The sequence below is a fragment of the Merops nubicus genome, unplaced genomic scaffold (genome assembly GCF_000691845.1).
Source record: "Merops nubicus isolate BGI_N331 unplaced genomic scaffold, ASM69184v1 scaffold6569, whole genome shotgun sequence".
NCBI lineage: Eukaryota > Metazoa > Chordata > Aves > Coraciiformes > Meropidae > Merops > Merops nubicus.
Genome location: NW_008631570.1, coordinates 33482 through 49581, shown reverse-complemented (window position 1 = coordinate 49581; position 16100 = coordinate 33482). Strand labels below are relative to the sequence as shown.

Below are 16100 nucleotides of genomic sequence, written 5' to 3'. Positions count from 1 at the left end.
ATTAAAAGGCTAAAAATTAATAATCCAGTTTTAGGCTGTTTTGGAAAGGAATGTTATTTTTAATAGTTAGCAATTTTCAGTATTTCCTCTTAGAACATCATGTTTTAATCATCTTCTTTAAAATATCATGGAAAACATGTTAAAGGAACAGATTCCACTTACTGCAAAAGACCCACGGATCAATCTCAAAATGCCATCCCTGCAAATGCTGAGAACACATTAGAGCAACTGGGAATTTCAGCTCTGGATGTCAAACCCTCAAATGCTTGCTGATACTTTACCCAAATGGTTCTCGATGTGTAGTCAAAAAGCTCCTAAATCTCTTTCAAATACATCTATAGAGCATAGAGCAGAAGTGATGAATGTATTTAAGTTTTGCCTGTCCTTCTGGGCCCAAACTTTAATTACTGTAATAATGTTTTAATTAAAAACAGATACTTAATAATTCACATGACCTGGCTGCAAATGTATCTGCTGATAGCAGGTATACAATGGCACCTAATTCCAGAGGCAAACTTAGGGGGTTTGTTTAATTTTGCTTACTCCAAGAGCTATACTTCGTGTCTTGCTGATAACCGATGGGTTACAGGCTACACGTGGGTTAGCATGGTCTGATACAACCCGTGTTGCCTTGCATAAATCCACATTCACCCCCTCCCCCAACTGCCATCTCATTTCCCACGATTACCATACAACATTTTGAGGACTTATGATTGGTACAATAGGAAGAAGTTTTCATCATTTGCTGACTTGTTTTTCCATCAGAAATACTGGATCAGTGACATCAAACAATTTTAAGAACATGTTAATGTTGTTTACTTTACAGAGGAAAAATATCAAAATGTTTTGATCAAGTTGAAACAAAAATACTGTGTTTTGCAAGATACACCAAAATCACTATTTTGCTTTCTGATTACAGATTAAAATGAGGTTCCAACAGTTCTGAATTACCCACAAACTGGGAATTTCTTTTCAGAGATGGGGGGGTGCGGGGGGGCAAATAACAACAGCATTAGCAGAAAAAAACAGCAGAGTAATTTCATTTATGTGTCGTAAGCCTCCTACCTATGTTTCATGTTCAAACGAGCCTTGATTAATTCTTGTGCCCTCAGCAGATCAACTGATGAAGTGACACAACACACCACCACCCCTTCCTTCCTTATAGCTTCATTGGGAGATTTTTGTTGATGAACCAACAGCATCTTATTCTGCAAATGAAAACATATCTTTAAAAATCCAATTAATATTATGACATCTTGTCCTACTTGCCAAGTTACTACACCTTAATATTCTGATTTTTCTTTTCACCCTACAGCCCTCCCCAGGCCAAGAGGAAGGATGGAAAATGTCTCCTAGTAATTTCCTTTCAATAATGGAGGAAGGAAGCCGTCAATACAAAGGTCAGTAGAAAAAGATAACAATTACAGCTGGAATGTTCTTCTAATTCAGTATAATCTGAATGTCATTTCTGTAAGGTCAGAAAGTGCAACCGCCCAAACTACGCAACATTATAAAAATGAGGACATTAGATAAAAATGGTACTTAGGAAGGGAGTCAGTACCTCAACTCGTCTTAGGAACCTCTCAAAACCATCAAGATAATCATAAAGGAAGATACAATTCTATATGAAATAAAGTGGCCAAGCTAGAACCAAAGTGCTTTGATGTTCACGCAGGGGCTTTCTTGGATTTTCTGAGGGCAACAAAATGACAACCCAATAGGAGATAGTCCAAAAGCACTATTCTGTAGATCAAGCTTCAGCATCGATGTTTTCACACTCCTGTAACTCTTTGTCCTGTCTTCCTCTCACTCATGGGAAGTGGCTGTGGTTTTGTTCACCTACAAAGTCTACAGCTTGTCAGATTATTTTTTATTATATATTTTAATGAAAGGATGATCTTGTCAAGCAAAGGCACAAAAATGCTGCTGGACTACAAATATACTTGCTTCATTCAAAATGTGAGCAGCCTAAAAAACTCATACTCATAGCTATAAGACTGGCTGTTTCACTCTGAGAAAACTTCCAAAAGTAGGGGTTTTCAAATTTCAAATTTGGTTTTATGTGGAAAACCTAAAAAATCTTCATTATTCCATCCTGCTGACAAATTATTGGCATCAAGTTCTCTGCCCAGTTTGGGCTGGCTGAAGAGAAAGAAGTGTATAACTTACTTTCTAAATACACACCAGCACAGTTTTACCTGACCTTTGACTTCTAAGAATTAGGTTTTTCTTACACGTTACAAATCACAAAGCAGTTTTATGGCTAAAGAGGAATTCACCCAGACTCTACTCTCCAATGCTACATCAGGAGCCCCACTGAAGTCAGCAGGAGTTTTAGAGAAGGATCAGATTCATCTGTGCTTCTTTCCTTTACTGGCCAAGAACATGACTCGTGCTTTTCTAGGTACTCAGGACAAACAGTACCTTGCAACTGGAGACCAGCAATAGCAAGACCAGTGTTTGCCAGCCAGCCAGCCCCACGAGCAATAACGGACCAGTGTAGAGGCCCTGCCTGCCGTGAAATGCCAACAAGAGAGCAGGAGGGTTTCACATTCCTACGTCGGCTTGGCAATAAGCACACCCAAGCACTCTGCTAGCAAGCAGATGTAGTAGCTGTGCTTTCCAGTGCTCCCACAGTACTGCCCAGATCCCCTGCTGAGGCTTTGCTGTCTAACAGGCTTCAGTACAATGCTGAACTAAAAACTCACAAACTCCTTGTGTTTGCGCAAGTAACTCTCCTCCAGGTTGCAGAAAACTTGTTTGTCTGGAGGCCAGGTCTACTGTGCCATGGATGCCAGCGTCAGCAAAACAAATGCCACAAAGGTCAACAGGCCAGTTTAATAGCTGCAAAATTTGCAAGTCTCTAGTCCTACCTGCAGTAATAACAAGTGAGGGGGTTTATGAGACGTTGGGGGACAGTGTTGTCAGCCAAACTGTATTGCAACACCAGTGCTGCCATTCCTCACCAGACGCTTGCTTTCATCCCCACTAGTGTATAATGTGTTGGGGTTACTCATGCTAACCTTTTGCATGAAGATGAGAGCTGAATTGGGGGCATTGGTTTCCCCCCATCACACAAAGCCTCCCAAGGACAACTCGGCAGCCTATTAAATGTCTCTGGAGCCTGTGTTCTTATTCAGGCATGTGAAGTGGATGCCTACAGCCAGTCAGGGTGAGCACCACCATCTCCCCATTATGTACTGGCAGCACTTGCAGGTAGCCTGCAATAATGTGCTCAGGCAGGTCAGGCACAGGCAGCATCCTTTTGTGGAAGATAAAGACTCCAGTCTGCCATTCAGAGTTAAACACCAATGCTCATCTCCAGCCCATCCTGCCAGAGCTGAGAGCTACTCCCCTAGCTCCAAAGGCACATAAGAAGGAATTTTCCGCACAGAGCACAACCAGAAATCCTCAGAGTGGAAAGAGCTCTCTTGCAAGCTTCAAAGAATAGCTGCAGTTCTGTCTTATGCACAGTAAGAGTCTGTAGCTGTTCAGTTAAACTTCAGGTGTTGGATTTTTACCCCCCAGTGAACCAAGTCTATTTGACCCCATATTTATTTTTAGTGAACAGCTGTTAATTCCTCCATGCAGCGGTTCCCACAAGCACTTCGTGCTTTTTACTGCAGGACACGCTATCACAGTACTACTTGGTAGTTGGTCAGAACAAATTTCCTTTTAATCTGGTCATGGATAAAGTTCCTTTTTTCAAGGCCTCCAAAATCAAATCAAGAACAGCTTTACCAGAACAATGGAAGCAGTTTCTTGTATTTTTAATTTTATCCTGCTTTTATTTCAGTGGCTGAATTGTTCAGGAGAAAAAGAAAAAAAAAGTGGTTTGAAGTTGGTCTTTCTACACTGGGAACTTTTTTCTGCTCTAATGTAGAAATACCTCTGTCACTATCACAACTTTCACACAAGTTCAAATTTATTAGTGCATAAATGTTGAAAACATCATTGAAGTAAAGGAACTTGATTAAGAAAGGTTTAGAGGTGCCTACAATGGAATCATTGAAGGACCCTTAGGAGTGTGGCTAAAGTTTACCTGACAGCTGACCAAACAAACGTTTTTGTTTATTCTCACACACACCTCTCAACACATACAGTTAAGAAAGTCTTCCCACTCCCTGAAACTGATTGGCTTGTTACTAAAAATAATTAAAGTATTACTTAAAATGCTACTTAGAACTTTGTGAAAACTCATCCACATATTTTTTAATATTTAAACATTTAAGTTACAGACATTCCCATCTCATTTTATATTTTTTTTCCCCACTCCTCTACCAAGCTAGAACTACCACCTAAACCTCACTGGAATTTAAGACGACTTACTCTTTTAGAGCTGTATTGGGCAGCCTTGCTAGTTGCTAAACTACATTTGCTAATCTCTACAACACTTACTTTATATACTATTGTTGGAAAGAGCCCATTTCTGTGCAACATCTACTTTTACACTGGAATATAGCAAGAGTTTATGTGGGACAAACTGAAGCAATTTGATTCATTACCTCTGCCTTTGTTTTTGCAGCACCTTGTGCTGTGAGGCAGCAATGTGCTATTCCCCCCCTCATACAGTTAATATTTATGACTTGCTTGGTGTTGCAGAGGATATTTGAGTTCAGCCCAAATACTCCAAGGCCCAAACTGTACAGTGTGGTGATTTTTTTAACCAGGCCTTAGTAGATTCAAGTTCTTGAAAGGAGGTTGAAAGTAGTCATTTCAAGAAGAGCTGGGTTGGGTGTTTCAGAGAAATTGAAATAAGTGAAATATTTCAATTATTAGCCACAAGCTTTCCTCTGAAATTCACGGATGTTGACATTACTGAATTACAGTCTGCAGAGTGAAAACTAATGAGATGGTTATGTTAGTCACCTTGGTGGTCTGGCCTGTCTTGAGTCCTGAGCTAGAGAGGCATACATATAAAATAATCCAAAGATAAGCACGCACTATATTAGAAGAGGTGATAAAAATTGCACTGCATACACACACATCCAAAAATAGCTCCTGTCACTGAATGACCCCATCTGTAACAAAATACCAGGCTCTTCTGATCAGCCAGTGGAAACATAACATCCTTAGCTTCCTGACCCTCCTTTAAAAATATCTTTGAAACATTTTGTTGATCTATAAAAGAACAACATAGCATCTAACACCTATGAGTTTTTGATCTCTTTTCTAAAATTAGGGACCTCTAACCTAGTGGCTAACACAGCACTCAAAAAAGTTATTGCCAGGTAGTGTCAGAGGCAGCTGCCTAATCTGAGGAGACTGTCACTGGCTTGCCCGCAGTGGCTATTAACTACTAATCAATTTACAAAAGGACAACAAACAATTATGAGGGAAAAAAAAATTATAAGGGGAAAAAAAAAAAGACACACAATAAAAATCTATGGATCCCTCTCTGACAAAATAAATATCTAAAACCTAGTACTCCTGTGAAAACAGTGTTTGCAACCTGTTGACCCAGTCAGGAAAGTGTTTAAAAATTCACAAAAGTTCCATGTAACACCCACTTTTCATACCCACTTTCCCCAGGGGTGAAATTCCAGGCTGGCAAACCCTGGAGAAGGTACCTTTTAGCTAGGGCAATTCAACTTTCCCTCCTGAAATATTACATGACATCTGTCATACCATCTGATGACCCACAAGTAATTTAAACAAATCAATTTCTATACCTTTGAGTTTCTTTCCTCATTACAAAAAAAAAAAATCCACTGTCCTCCATCTCTACCATTTTTAGTTATGAAATTAAGACTACTCGCCTGCAAAAACTATTCCCTAAGTGCAAATCCACAAATACTTTGCACATAATTGAGCTCTGAAAATGTGTAGAGGGTGGAAACAGCAGCTGGTGTCATATTAACTGGACTGAAACTTGAATGATCTCCTGTGGGTATTATGAAAACCTTCCTGAATTTGCAGTGCCTTGGAAATGGGAGTGGGTACAGGGAAGAGTTCCCTGTACAAAACAGATTTGTAGAGGATTTTGTCTTGAAGAGGAAAGCTGTCATTTGAAATCATCTGGAAACTGAACTAGCACTTGCTGATAGAGATCAGCTGCTGTTTGTGATACTATCAGGGGTTGAAATACAAGAAAATGCAAGATATGAATTGTCTTCCTTCCACTTAGCTCAAAAAAATGTAGAGAGAAGAGTTTCCATTAAAAAAGTACCTTTTGCTAATAACAGAGAATTTATGTATGCACTGAGCTTACCAGACCTCATTTAGGTTTTTTTTCCTGAAAAACAAATTGCAGTTTGCCTCAGCAAAAATAAAGAGCTGTACCTCAAGATCATAAGCTGCTTTATCATTATCATAGACTCTGTGTGTGGGTGGTGTTTGGTCATCAGTTTGCACAAGCTTGCTTTATTCCCGAGGTTAGTTCTCCTTATTACTTATCCTCTGCACAACACTAAAAAAAATAGAGGTGCCGTATCAGGTGGGCCTTGTCTCATCTCCAAAAAACAATGTTTCAGCCTTATGAATTATTTCAAAGGCTAACACACAAAATTGCAGCACCTTTACCTTGGGATTAAATACCAGGAGCAGGAAAAAACAAAGAAACTTCCTGATTTAATTTAAACACCTTCTTTGGTCCTCAAGTCTGCAGTGTACCAGCCAAGAGACTCCTGAGGGCAGAAGGCATCTTTGTGACTTCTTCACAGTAAAGATTTAAGCACTGTGTTACTAAACAGAAAGAAAAGAACACCAGCATCGGGCAGGGTATGGTTTGGCTGACAAAGTACTACCTGCTCTTGAACAAGACTCCAGGCATTCAGCTTTACAATCAGAAAATGACAAGCCTCCATATCCCATTATCCTTCTGAAATCTGATACCAATTTACTGCCCAAGGCAAAAAAAAAGTCAACCTCAAGGTCTGTAGATCCTAACACGACAGGGCTCTGAACTTGGTGAGGCTCCCTAGAGCCTGCTAGTTTCATACAGCTAATAATTTAATAAAAGCTGCCTACCACTACCTATTTTTTGCCTCTGGAAGCAGTTGGAGAAACCAATGGCTTCTGTAATGTTTTCCCCCTTTTTTCTTTGTTTTGGACAACAGACTTTTGGCAGAACAGAGATAAGGGATGGGATTTTCACCAGGATCATGACCCAGAGCTGAACAAAGAGAAACGGGAAGAAGTAGAGGAAGAGATCAGAGTGCAGGTGTGCTTGCAATAGTAAGATGACACTAATAATGTGCATTGCCTGTGTATATATTTCTCTACAGCTGTAAGAACTGGTCCTGGCATAGACCTTGCCTCCTCCCAGAGTCCCTGCTAGCTGTTCCTTTGCTTTTTCACTTGTTTAGCCAAACATTTGTCTGAGGTGTGGTGGCAGAACAGAAGCCTTAGAAAGATTCAGCTGTGTTTGTCTGGACAGGTTGATGAATTAATGCAACAGAAAGTGAAGAACCTCACACTAGCTGTGGATGGAAAGAAGAGTGGGCAAAAGAAAAAAGGAAGGAAAAGTACAAAGGTAAGAGCAGCAAGTTTGGAGAATTCTGGGTAAATCCCAATTCTCTACGCAGACAGTGGTATTCAGTGTAGACCCTAGGCTCGCAGACACCAATAACACAGCACCTACCCTAAACACAAGTCAGAAGTGTTTTAAAAAAAATCTATTCACCTGTGGGCTTTTTCAGGGCTTTTTCCTTTAGTTATTATTTCTTAACCTTTATAACTAATGCTTAGGGCAAGCTGAATTATACCAGAGAAATCATTACAAGATAGAACAAATTTTCAAGAAGGATCCACACCCTCTTGAAGTTCTCTGATCCAGTCAAACAGGAAAATCCAAGCAGTCCCTCTCTTTAAGGTGACAGGTTTGGATTAACACAATCTTCCAAGGAAGGCATGGATCTGAGTGCCAGCACGTTTTCCAGCTGCTGTCTGTTTTCCTCCTAAATGAGGACTGGCTAATATGGTTCGAAACTCTACACACTAAAAATTCACTCTGAATGTTTTGGTATAACTTTGAGTACAATGACACATAGCTCACAGCCAGGTACAAGTTATATTGCTACTTGCTATTGAAGGGTTTTGGAACTTGCAATTTAGGCTAAATTTGTTTAGCATATAAAATAGGTTAAAGACATGCATTATTTTTAATGTGTGTTCCCCACTGAAACACAGCACACACCAGATTCACATCTAGTTTCACAGCATAACCATATGCAGAATTTCACAGCTCCCTGATTTCCTTACCCAAGCATTTAAACTACAGATCATGTCAGTGCAAAATATCTCAAAGCCTACAAACCCTACCATTCAATCAGCAGATATGCTCAAAATCCTCAGCAAACAGCCAACACTAATCTCACGTTGTATTTCATTTCTGTAATCCTTTTAGCATGAAAATACTTGCTCTTGCTGTACTTATACTCGAATTATCTTTAAAAATGCTCTTTCACCTGACCAGCATGCAGGGGCAATTTAATGGTACAAGACTGGAGCAACTGACAACTGACACCAATTGGATTGCTAAACCACTTTCAGAAATAGTGGGGTTTAACACATACAGACAAAGCATTGCAGCAATCTTCTCAAAGTTGTCCTGGGCAGGTGCATTTAGATCAGCTGGTCAAAATTGCTTCAAAATGTCACAAAGAAATAATAAATCTTTATGTTAGAGAGTGGGTTTTTTCTTTTTTTTTCTCTTCAATATGGTGTTGGCATAGTTTTGAGCAGAGAGAGGTTATTTAACTTTTGTTTTCCCAAGTTATGCCAGTGGCCTGAGAGAATGGGGGGGAAAAAGAGGAAAGAAGTTCTAATTAAATAATACAAATTCCCTAAAGATTTTATCTGGAAGGAAAAAAAAAGTTCTATTTCAGGGATGGGGAATGACAGGAGGTATCCAGTTTTAGTCAAAACACATCTTCCTTGTGCAAAACTATTTAAAATGTCCAGTTGGCATTGGCAAAGGTTTATTCTAATTAATATTTGCATAAATATCTCTGTCCATAAACTGACACAGTGCACACATACCTTTGCACACAGAAGTCCGATCTGCTTTACTAAGATCTATAAAACTAGAATAATATAAGCTGGAAAGTTCTGGAAGCAGCTTATTAATTTGTTATTCAGCAAAAATCCTCTAGTTTTTCAAGGCATGTGTTACCACATCCCATTCATCTGCAGTGTGAAGTAACAGTGGGTTTGGATTCTCACTGTAGCTGTGAACACCTCTAGAGCACAATGTAAAACTTTTTTTGCCCCCAAAAAGGGATATTCTGCAAAGCAAAGCATTCTTAGGAGGATTCAACACTCTTCCAAGAAACCAAAACTTTTTTGGCACCATCAGTGGGAAATGGACAGCAAGGGTAATTTCTTTAAGTTAACTCTTACAGGTGGCATTTCCTGTCTAGAGGCAGTTACCCAAAATTCTCGATGCCACATGTGGTCATGCTCTCTGTTATAAGAGGAAATTTTTTCTACTGTCTTTGCAGGAAGACACCACAGTATATCTAGGGCTTTTTTTTTTTGTTGTTACTAGGGAATAGTCACCCTTGGGTAGACATCCTTTGCCTTTTCAAACACACCTTAGGATAAGTAGTTTACCACACTAAAAAGTTCTGTCAAGTCTGTATTAAAAATATCTGTCTGACCCACAGGAAATTTGAGATGGAAATCCTATTTGAAAGTTCCTTTTGTGAGGAATTCACTGAAGACATTTTAGAATTGGACTCACAAGGGAAAGTATAAGGAAGCTAATTGCTCCCTTCCAGTCGGTGTTTCAGATGGCTCAGGTCTTAGATAAAACTTAACAGCTCCAGGCATAGCCATCAGCCACTCCTCTATTTCCATGCTATTTTCCATACACTCTAGGCTGAACTTTATTCCTGACTCCCAAACCTTCAAAATACAACAATGCTAAAAGGTGACACTTAAATCCTACCAAGACTCACTATCCCTGAAGATAAAAAGCCCATTATGCCACTTTTGTGGAAGAATGATCTTGGGTGGCAAGGCAAATTGTTGTTCTCATTGCAAACAGGTCTTCAGACCAGTAGGCAAGTCTGGAAATCCTAAATTAGATTGCACCTGATAGGCAACAATACAAACTGCTGTCATTTGAGGCACTGATCGTGTGCCTTATCCACGTGGGAAGCATCTCACCCCACAGACTGGCACCACCTCTGTGCCCTCCCCGCCTGGTTATTTGTCCTTATGGTCCAGCACTGACAGAGTATAAACCAGAAGTGTCCTTGCTAAAAGACATGCAGTGCTGGGCTCCAACTGCTCCTGATCTGATGATGACTGTCTCAGGAAAGGGGACAAGGATAAAACTGAAACAAAGGAATGTGGCTCAGCTCTGCTGCAAATTAAATTTTTCTTGGCTATGTGCAGTGGCAGCTCGTCCCCTGCCCAGGCACGGAGCAGCAAGCTGGGGCTGTAAGCACCAGTGGATAACCACAGAACGACCAGGGCAGCACGGAGTCCCCAGGCAGGTGCCTTTTTATCCGTTAGTCGACCATTAGTTGACATACCTTTTAGGCACAATAAACCCATTTTAACCAGCACGGTGCAGGCCCGTGGGACGCCTCGCCTCCTCTGTTCCCCTGAGTCGCTCTCCCAGAGCCCCTCGCTGCTCCACCCGCGTTACAGGCCGGAGCCGGGATTTCACCAGGCCCTCCCTCACAGAGCTGCACCTATCGGCTAACAAACAGGCCGAGGAGAGGTCTGAAGGGAGAGTGCCTCCTTGTGAGGGATATGGCACTGCTAAGATGGCTGGCAAAGAGATATCAGAGGGTCTAAGTCCCCACCCAGCCCAGAGGAGCCTGTTCTGAAGCACTAAGATTGAAAGATCAGCATTCTCCCAAGAACTCGATTTCTAAGAAGTTGGTGGCATCCTTGTGCCAGCACAAACTTTTTAGTTAAATGTTGTTCTTCTGAGTCCACTCTTTTCTGCTGACAGCCCAAGCTTCTGATTCATGTGGGTCAATACAACCGCCAGCTTTACCAGGATTTATTCTAGATGGATGCCATGTAGCCAACCCTGGCACCCAGAGGGCTTACCAGCCAAGGGTGTTTCGCTTGGGAATCCACAGCCAAGTAAACCGCCACACACCTACCTTCTTTAAACTGGCATTCCACCCAACATAAGAGCTGACAGATCAGCACTCTGCAGTTGCTGACCTGGAAGTTACATTTGAGTGCTTATCAGCGTGCTTTTTATCAAGCCCATTGTGCTGCTTTTCCTGCTCTGCTCCCCCCGCAAGGATTCATTTCCGATCCAACTGAAAGTAAAGCAACTGGTTGCAAGTGAACACACCCACACATAGACAAAGGCATGGCCAGAATTCAGGGGGGAAAAAAAAAAGAAAGAAAAAAATGAAAAGAGGATGTATGGGAACCTAAGTGTGTTCCAGTTGCTTCTGAAAAAGGCCTTGCTCATACCTCAACCCAGCTTTGGATATCCCTTTCTGATGCAGCAAAGAGCCACAAGAGGTTAACTACAGCAACGGCTATGACAAGAATATTGACATCAGTCTGAAGATTCAGTAAGAGCAATGTCATATTAAATAAAGCCTGAAGACACGCTGGGTCAGAATTGTCCCGGGTTTGAGGACAGCAATTCTCAATCCCTGCTGGATTTTCTGTAGCTGATGGAGATTAGCACCCAGAGCTCTCAGCCAGCTGTGGGGGCTGTAATTGCTTTGGATGCTGTAGCTAAATCCAACAGGGATTACAGAGCAGAACCCCCCATTTAGCAAGACCTTAATAATCAGTGGGAACATCTTGGTCTAAGGACTTTTTCAGTATCTTGACATAGCCAGAAAAGACTTCTCTACACAGAACAGATGTGCACACAGTGCAAATCTGCACTTGCTCAGTCTCCCATCCAAACATCACACATGATCCAAGGAATCCACTCAAACACTTCACAGGCTGCTGTTTACACACTGTCATTTCCCCTGCACCACAGGAGTGCTTTCCTCTCGTTACTCTTCCACCTACTCGGTGGCAGTAGCTGTGAACAGCTGATGGCAGCAGGACTTATAGAATCACAGCCAAAGGGTGACACAGATCCTGCAGTTCCAACGTGGAACAGTTCCCTCAATGAGACATTTTGGCTGCCCTTTTCCTTCTGGTGCCAGAGGCAGATTCTGCTCTGGAATCTGGTCTGAAATCGGGTCTGTGTTTGCTTGTAGCAACCTCTGAGCAGCTCAGAACATTTTCATGAGCCCACACAGGAAGACAAGCCACCACACTGAGCACAGAAGACAGTCGTGTGTCATCTGCCAACTAATCGCTAATGGGGTACACTACATGTGCCTTATCAAAGCAGAAAATATTCAAGTAAATGGATGGGTACACAGAAGCTAGACTGACATTTCAGAGCTAGAAACAGGGAGATTTCCATTATAAATGATGGGCATGTTCAGATTCATTAAACATTACCGTTTTCTAAATAAAAGCAGTTCCCAATAAGACATTTTGGAGGAAAGCCATTGTCTACAATTCATATTTCCCCTTATCACATCTCAGTGTTTGCCAAATTTCTCATAAATGCTGATGTTAATTAGAAAAACACATTTTTTCCCCTGCATAGTTCACCAATAAAGTAACTCAAGAGCAAAACAAAAATGAAGCTGCCTTGAGGACTATACCAGCTGGCCAATAAATTCAACATATGCTTAGTGTCTTTACATAGGTAGAAATGAGCTCTTCTTCCCAGTCAGACCCCATGACATGTAATTTCTAGCTTGTTGGAAGAAAGGGTAAGGAGGAACACCAGAATTAAACCTCTGACAGCCTCAGTATTTCCTCAGGTGTTAGAACACCATGGCACATGCTTTGTTCTTCCCATTCCTTTTCTTTAAAAGAAAACCCTACTGGCACATTCTAACAACTATTCACTGCCCAGCTTATTTATGTCAAGAAACCTGACGTGAAAACTTCAAGATATGGAGTAGTTTGCATTGTTCTAATGCAAAACTTAAAGCCATTACCTTTTTCCCATTTAGCTCATCTGTATAGTTATGGGTTTAATTTGCATTTCATCTGGATTATCTTTGTTGCACTGTAAACAGTAACAGGTGATTGATTCATAGGTTATTTACCTTGCAGCTGTCCTTGAAGACTTAGAGTTGACATATTTCTGAACACTGCTGACCCATTGTAGGGGGGAAAAAAACCACACACACCATTTTCCAGATAATGGAATAGGATTTTTTAACAGCATAGCCTCTAGAGCTCTGCAGAAGTATTCACTATTAAAAAAATAAACTAAATTACAGTATTCCCAAGAAAACAAACAAACTTTTGGAAAGAATAAGCTGATCCACTAAGCATTTAAGCACATGCTTAAATTTAAGCTCTTGAAGAAATCCCATGGTGCACAAATGTCTTTGGCTAAATAGTTCCACTGAAGTGATTCTGTAATGTTTTGCAGAACTTAAGAATGGACACCAGTACTGGGCACTAACATGTATTAATGATGCCCTCTCCACTCCTAATTATTCCTAATCACATTTGTGATTTATGATCTGTAATTAATGGAGGAGCTTGATATTACTGATTCACATCTTTCTTACTCATCCTTTCCATAGTGTTTTTTTTTTTTAGAGTATGTAAATAAACTAGCCACACAAGTCATGGTCCCCTCATAGCAGAAATATGAAAATATCAGGAGAAGAGCAGGTCATCTTCCTTAGATGTAGTCTAAATCTTCCTTTCCCTCAGGTCATATTCAAGGCCATGATCTTTCCCTTTGGGTTCCTTCAGTAACAAGGGTCACACTTTGCTTCAGTACGTACAAACATATCTCTGTACTCGGGTCACTAACTCCTGCCTGGTTTTGTGGTCCTCAGGAAATAAAGACAACAGTGAGGAAAAAGATACCTGAGATGGAGGAAGATCTAACTCCTGACAGGTAAAGAGAGGACCTGTTTATCTGAGATTCAAACCATGATACTACATCCTCTTTATATTAGATATGCTGTCAATCCTTTTAGTTTTTAATTATATGAGGAGCATCTCAACACTGCTATGCTTACCAGCATCGGGAGCCCTACAATACATAAAACTTCTTCACTAACATCTACAAATATCCATTAAAAGCCCAGATGTCTTAAAAATTTACAAACGTGAAGCACATACACTTCAGCTAAACCCTTTTTTGCATTCCTGGCTCTTTGAGTGATGGTTTCACAGCACCACAAACAACAGAGTGACAAAGCATGGTTTTAATGCTACAACAGCACAGACCTTATTTCTCCCCATCTGCAACAACGCATACAAATAAAGATCCCCCATTCTGCAACCAGACAGCACTAGGGCCAGTCAACATGAACTTCAGTTGGGTTAACTCCAGCATGCAAAGCTCAGCCTGTGTGGGATATCGGCCCCATTTGCCTCTTTCCCATCTTCTCGTGCAGGAGCACCTGGCAGTTTTGTCAACTATCATATTTTCCATCCTAGCTGAAGCCTGATAAGGGAGGCTGAAAACAGGCCCCTGTATTCTATAAATCACCCCTTGTGTCCATTATATAATGTACACGTCATGAATCAGTCCTATTAGCAGTAAGTGTGCTGACAGAACTTGCAATTTCTTGTGTACCCTTATTTTATTTTGAGGATTCAAGAGGATTTCTTCTTTTGACATTTTCAGTGAGTTCATGATGCATTCATGGATAATCCAGACATTTTTCATCTGTATACATAACAGACACTTTTGCAAAGATGTCACTACTGGGACCTGCTGACTCAGCAGTAGGGCAGAGGCAGACCCAGCTCCCAAGAGAGCAAGGCTGGAGAATGTCAAAGAGTCAAACACACTCAATCACTGCAGGAGGAGGCACATGGGATTCAACCACAAATCCAGCTCCTGAGGGAGTTGGGGTTGTTCAGCCTGGAGAAGAGTAGGCTCTGGGGGGACCTTATAACAACCTTCCAGTATCTGAAAGGGGCCTACAAGAAAGCAGGGGACGGACTGTTCACAAGGGTTTGGAGTGACAGGATGAAGGGTAATGGCTTTAAGCTAGAAAAGGCCAGATTTAGGTTAGACGTTAGAAGTTCTTCAGTATGAGGGTGATAGATCCCTGGAATAGGTTGCCCAAACAGGTGGTGGAGGCCCCATCCCTGGGGACATTCAAGATCAGGCTGGATGAAGCTTTGAGTAGCTTAAGCTAGTTTGAGATGTCCCTGCTTATTGCAGGGGGGTTGGACTAGAAGACCTTTGGAGGTCCCTTCCAGCCCAGACATTCTATGATTCTATAAGACATGCACAGCAAAACATTTACTAGACTGTTTGGTTGCTGGAACTACACAGTCAGTGATCTGTTTACCTCCTTTAAAATAAAACAACCTCTCCAAGCAAATATTTAAATCAAATGATTCATGGATTATAACAGAGCGTGACCTCTCTTACCAGAACAGCACTGAAGTCCAACTAGGACACATGTTCTGTGCTTTGAAAATTACTCTCGCACTTACCTGCTTCTTCACATATACTCTAAACACAACATTCAACTGTTCAAGAACACAAGCTTTTCAGTAGCCAGCTTTTAATCAGAGCTTTTGTGGCATTTTGGCTTTGTGCTTTGTTCTTCCCTGCTGAGGAAGCGTTTCAGAAATAACCAAGAGAAGCTCAGGTTCATCTCTGACTTGATAGAGTGGAGAGGGCACAAGGGGCTTTAGCCAAAGACTGATGAAAAGTAGAAGTCATGCTCCCGACAGAACCGTCAGCTTAGCCCCAGTTCTGCCTTATGCTTGTTTTATGAAGCTTCTCAACATAAAATCACGAAGAATGAAACCAAGAGTCAGGGTAGCAAAATCAATGGTGTTGAAGATGCAATAAATTTTGTATTTGCTTATTACTGCTCCTATATTAATTGTGCCACTAACTGCATAAACATAAAGCTTCCCAGCTGAAATAGAAAGAGGTTGCAGACCTCAGATTATACATATGGTTTTATTATCCAGCTGACAGTTGTTATTAAATATTTTTATTGTAGCCATGACAGAACACCCCAATCAAGACAGGTGGCAAGGACAAAAAAAGCTGATACTGAAGGGAAAGGATGTACAGAGCGCAAAAACAGTAAAAGACCTAAAAAGAATCATAGAATGGTTTGGGTTGGAAGGGACCTTAAATCTCA

At 41.0% G+C, this 16100-nt stretch overlaps 1 protein-coding gene across 1 annotated transcript in view; it reads left to right on the top strand.

The window, feature by feature from the left end:
• Positions 1-16100, top strand: part of LOC103779955 (IQ and AAA domain-containing protein 1-like) — a gene marked incomplete at its 3' end in the record, with an annotated part of 89193 nt that overhangs the window by 39683 nt on the left and 33410 nt on the right. The window contains exons 5-9 of the mRNA XM_008947602.1: positions 1334-1400; positions 7059-7162; positions 7379-7474; positions 10423-10445; positions 13832-13873. Coding sequence (XP_008945850.1) covers positions 1334-1400; positions 7059-7162; positions 7379-7474; positions 10423-10445; positions 13832-13873 — 332 coding nt within the window. The remainder of the gene's footprint in view (positions 1-1333; positions 1401-7058; positions 7163-7378; positions 7475-10422; positions 10446-13831; positions 13874-16100) is intronic.